General features: G+C 36.4%; 1 protein-coding gene across 1 annotated transcript in view; it reads left to right on the forward strand.

The window, feature by feature from the left end:
• Window positions 1-2,037: 2,037 nt before the first annotated feature.
• The window catches only part of LOC107728241 (YTH domain-containing protein 1-like), an 11,473-nt gene continuing 7,855 nt past the window's right edge, over window positions 2,038-5,655 (forward strand). Inside the window, exons 1-4 of the mRNA XM_016538353.1 lie at window positions 2,038-2,246; window positions 2,928-3,029; window positions 3,401-3,693; window positions 4,913-5,264. Coding sequence (XP_016393839.1) covers window positions 2,219-2,246; window positions 2,928-3,029; window positions 3,401-3,693; window positions 4,913-5,264 — 775 coding nt within the window. The 5' untranslated portion in view covers window positions 2,038-2,218. The remainder of the gene's footprint in view (window positions 2,247-2,927; window positions 3,030-3,400; window positions 3,694-4,912; window positions 5,265-5,655) is intronic.

A 5,655-nucleotide genomic window follows, 5' to 3' on the forward strand; every position in this document is an offset into this window, starting at 1 on the left:
GATGTAATCATTTTATCTGAAGAAGGGCTTGTTACACTATAAGAAAAATATATTGGTCCAGCTCAGGATATTATTCTTTTATAATTTTTCATGAAATTCTTCACACATATGCAAGGGCCAAATGTCCACCCTGTTACAGGACATTCTCGTCTCAATTAATAAGTGTCTTGGATGCACAGTTGTTGTAATATTTACATTTTCTAAGAGCTAAAATGTCCCTCTCTTTACCCTGCAAATGTATTTTAACAAAGTGTTCATAATCGGGCATTATCTTGAAAAAAAGTTGATGTATTTTAAGACACAGTGTAATTTCAACACATTTCTTTTAGAATAAGAAGAAATTTCAATGGAATTTTGGCCCTATTTTAAATTATTAAATTTTACCATTTCATTCCCTACAAGTAACCAGAAAGATATGCATAACATTTGTTGTACTTATTTTATTAATATTAAAAAAACTACTGAGGTACAGGACATAACAGGGTGGACATCACACCACTGAACAACAGTATTTGTCAATATATTGCCTAATACAAGAAGCATATTGTCACAATTTACAATCACTACAACAGATAAATGGTTCTGTATATAACAGTTTATAGGATATAAGGTCACTTACACCACATTAAAGTAAGCTGTTCTTATACCTATTATTATAAGATATAATTTGTTATACTATCCCTTTATTAGGCTACAAAATATGTTTAGCATTGTATTTTACAATTTAAAATTATAGAGAGCATTATAATTTTTTAGAGAACATATTATTTTGCTCTCTCTCTCACACGCACACAGACACTCACAAACTGTTATTCCCATCGTTATGGGTCCATGCCATAGGCGTAATGGTTTTTCTACTGTACAAACTGTATTTTATATACTGTGTCTTAACTGTATACCATAAGCCTACACCTAAACCTACCCCTCACACAAAACTACAGTTATTTTAGATTTTCAAAACACAAAACTACATCTTCTAATCAACAAAGCTGAGTTCTAACACTTTCTTTTTTGTTCCTTCCTTTATTCCCTTTCTTCACCTCTCCTTCTCTTTATTGAGGTATATCTGCCTTCTTTCAGGGTCTGCATCACGATGAGCCCTGTAGCGTCGCTGCTTTTCTGCAGCAGACAACGGTGCCATTTCCTGACAAATACATGCATACCATTTAAAAAACTCTTTGTTTTAAATGCATAGTAAATTAATTATAATACCAATACATGCTGTAAACACATATTTAGCTATTTTTAAATTGACTGTTACAATACATCCACCCTGTTACAGTGCAAAACAGTAACAGGGTGGACAGTAACAGAAGGGACATTTTATGCTAAAGTCAGCCATTGCTATTCATGTGATGAACAACAAGCTAGTGCGTAGTGATCATTGAGGAAGATTTTTAACATGTTTATTAACCATATTTTCAAAATTATAAATAAGCATAACAGGGTGGACGTGTTATGCTTTACCACATCAGTGAATCATTTGTCACCAGAGAGAGTCATTTCTGAGAGTCATGTTATTAGAGAAACATTCAAGGGCCGTGTTCAGAGGGACTTTTCATCAGAGTAACAGGGGGGACATTCAATTCAGGGACACAACATGTTTTAAAGATTTTAAGCATTAAAAATGTATAAATAACAAAAAATATATTTTGTTGAGGAATATTATAAATAAGAATATACAACAATATTGAAAATGTTGGAATTTGTTTGATTTTCAATACTTATATTTGTGGCTGAAGTTATGCAAGCTTACTTGGGGACATGGCAGTTTAGCCTACTTGCACTAAAATATGAGTAATTATTTTTTAATTATTAAGTTAATTTTGGGTACATATGTATTGTGTTCTATGGTAGAGGGGCAGTAACTTTGTAAGATGAGGATTTAGAAACAAGTATTAGCCAATTTTTACAGAAAATATACCACATTATATCATGGGGACTGAAATGGCACCGAATGCTAGGAATGACCCAGCAGTGTGTCCGCGCGCATAACAAAGGCGTAGTTTAGCTCTGAATATTTGGCAACCCTCGTTCACTGCGATGCGGGAGAAAGACATCCGCCATTTTAGAGCACACACACACACACTCGAGCCACAAAACATTTAATGCTGTGGAATAGTTTCTAAAAGGACTGGGAATTAATTGAATTGTCAAGAACGAATCTAGAGAGAGAGAGGAGGGCCTTTAAGGTGTGTTTAATCCACGGGGGCTGAAGATGTCTGCCGACAGGAGAGATGAGAAAGGTAAACGATGATATTTGTGCCTGTACTAGCCAAATATTTGTTAAAAAAAATAGACATCTGTGTTTTTTTTTTATTGCCATTGTTTTAATACAGTATTTGCTTTTGTTCATTAGCTATGTTTTCAGGTAAATCCATTTACATTCATACCCATTATGGCTAACAAAGAGTTTGTTGAGGAAACACAGCAGCGATCATTAGCTTAGCACGATGCTAACTCATGTTATCATGGAGGACTTTGTTTATATTGAATGTTTTTGGAAAGAAATGTCGTTGTTTGTTTTATTAGATGTTGTACGTGATCTGTCCGATTTGCTTTTAGGAAATTAGCCATCAAACATAGACCTGTTATGTTTACATGTTATATACAACACATTATGTAACGTAAATATCTCAAAATTAAAAAAGAATTTCTGCTAATGTAGAATTACAGCGTTTGGACTTTTTACGTGAATATGTTCACGGGAACTGTTTAATAATAAACATCACTTTGGTAAATACTTCATCTCTTGCTGTATTATTTTTTATAGATATGAATTGTTTATGTGTATGAGCCTGTTACTGTATTTGATACTGTTACATGGCATTGTGTTTTCATGTTGGAGTGAGTGACCTAGACATGCCAATGTACTTGATCTGAAATGCAGTGTTTGAAATAATTTTACACTGTACGTTCATTTTCAGATGGGGAACTGAATGTGCTGGAAGACATTTTGACTGATGCTCCTGACCAGGACGATGAGCTCTACAACCCCGAGAGTGAACATGATAATAATGAGAAAAAAGGTAGGCCTACATGTGTGTTGATGTGAAAAAAACACCATTTTAAAGCATTGCCAGATCAGATTTGATTCGCACTGCATACAGTTTTGACAAACCATTCACACTTGAAGTGTTCAGATTTGTTTATTCAGAGACTGTATAAAAGTAGACTCCGCTGAACAATACCATGGCATGCTTTCCATTTTAAAGAATGAAAAATAAACTAAGCAGCCTTTAAGTACATATAACAACAACATTATAGGATAAAGAAATGGTGTAACGTGTTCCTGCAGTACATGTACAGAGTAAACTGAAAACCGGACTGCTTATAGTTAAATGGCTGTGTGTCTGTGAGACTATTTCCACATTAACCGATCGTTTACCTCATGCCTCAGGGTCTAAAAGGAAGCACGAACGAGGAGGCAGCCAGGATGCAAAGCGGCTCAGAGCATCGGCACACACTACCAGACAGCCATTAAAGAGAGCTACCCCTTCTTCTGGGTCGAAAAAGACAAGCAATCTCAGAGGAAGACATGCACCAGAAGAGCTCTATGAAGACAGAAAGAACCATGCTGGAAGAGGGGGTGCATCCCGGGCTGATTTATCTAAAGGATATGGTGAAAAAGGCCTGTCCCGCAGCAGAGACTCCCAGAGACTGATTAAACCCCTGCTGCCTGAGCTGACCGAGGTAAGAGAGGGCAGGTATAACATAGATGTAGTTTGTTTTTGCATTTTTTGTTGATCATAAATGTTTTTTCTTTAATTTTTCTTAAAATAGGAAAATAAAAGTATACATTTATTGACTCAAAAAAGTCATGTGGTGGTAGCCATCAAGTAAATAAACAAAACGGCATGAGAAAGAAAGTGTTATCGCTGTTTATCAGCATGGCTGCGACAAGTTCTTCTTGTGTGGATCAACGTTGCACCTCAGATTCTGCCGTTGCTCGTTCAAAACATGTGTCTGAGTCTCTTTCGTTGCTGAACAAAAACATATGATGACATATGATGCAAAGCATTAAAGTTTGTCAGTGAAAATGTGCACTTTTGTGCCTTTTTAAAAAATTACGTGATCTCTTTCAGAGTCAGAAATTACAGGTTTTATCAGTGTCTGAGGAAGTTGAATGAATGAAGAAGATAAGGTTGTTATGACAGTAGTAATTAATAAAGGGGTCATATGATGCTGCTAAAAAGAACAGTATTTTGTGTATTTGGTGTAATGGCATATTACAAAAAATAGGTCAAATGAATTTAATAAAACATTTTTCCCCCTTTTTTTTTATAGCGATTTATACAATACTGATTGTGTCAAAGCAGCTTTTCAGTGTCAAACAGGAAAATCGTTTGTCAATAATGCAAGAAGACAATAAAAAAAGTGTCATTTTTCCAGCTTAAGTTAGTTCATTGGTGATTCAGTGATGTCATCATCCAGTTCAGCTCTCTTCCAATAGTGTCTGTGCAGTCAGTCAAGCGTCCCCAACTAAACAAGCCAAAGGCAACAGTGGCAAGGAATCAAAACTCCATCAGTGACAGAAATGGAGAAAAAACCTTGGGAGAAACCAGGCTCAGTCGTAAATAGTTTGTTTTTCAGATAGGTCTAACAGTAGTCTGAAATGCGTCAGAAATTGAATGAAGTGATCAAATGTAATAGTCTGCACTGTATGAATTAAACGGACTTTGTGAAAAATAGATTTCATAGGTACCTGTAATTATTAAAATGTAATGTATTAAATTGTCTTAATTTGAATCCATTATTATTATTATTCTTAGATAATTAGATATTGCTGATTTTACTGTCTGATTCTTTTTTTCACATATTTAACATATTTAAAAAAAATTTTTTTGTAAAAACAAATCAGCATCTGTGCTGCATAGAAAGCATGGTGTGTAATACAAAGACTTGTTTTCAGAAGATGCGGAGGACTAGTGAGGACAGTACAAGCAGAGTAAGTCGTTCCTCCAGAGAGGAAGAGGCTCATTCAGAAGAATATGTGACTGGCAGCTCTGTGGCTTCCTCTGAGGGCAACTGCTCGGATGTCGAAGAGGAAGGAGCCATGCAGGAGGAAGGGGAAGAGAAGGAAGCAGAGGAGGAAGATGAGGAGGATGAAGAAGAGGAGGAGTATGAACTGGAGGAGGAGGACGACCCACGGGAGGGAAATGAACAGAACGACTACGATACTCGCAGCGAGGCCAGTGATTCCCAGTCTGAGTCTGTGTCCTTCTCGGAGGGAGAGTCTGTGCACTCAGGCTCAGAGGCGTCAGGTATGAGCTGCTGAAGATCACAGTTTGCTGATTAGTAAAAAATGTCTTTTGTGTAGCATTTTCACAATCATAATCCTCATGCTCATGTCGTTGATGTTTTCTGATAGGTTGCCAAATACTCTGTTCCAAACCCTAGTGAGCTGCCTCACAGTCTGCTGTCTACATAGGCAGCTACTTAGAAGCATTGTAAGCGGGTATATAGTTGTGTCCGGCGGAGCGACGAGACAAAAACATTAAAACCCATTATAAACGAGGCATTTGTTGCATCCAGTGGGGACATAATTACGGATTATAATGACTTATACTTAAATTACCAACAACAAGCGCTACTCTACACTGCTCAAAACTCGCGTTTGAATCATCAGTGGCAAATCCTTTAAATATGAAAACG

Source organism: Sinocyclocheilus rhinocerous, unplaced genomic scaffold (assembly GCF_001515625.1).
Source record: "Sinocyclocheilus rhinocerous isolate Xijiao unplaced genomic scaffold, SAMN03320098_v1.1 scaffold1364, whole genome shotgun sequence".
Lineage (NCBI taxonomy): Eukaryota > Metazoa > Chordata > Actinopteri > Cypriniformes > Cyprinidae > Sinocyclocheilus > Sinocyclocheilus rhinocerous.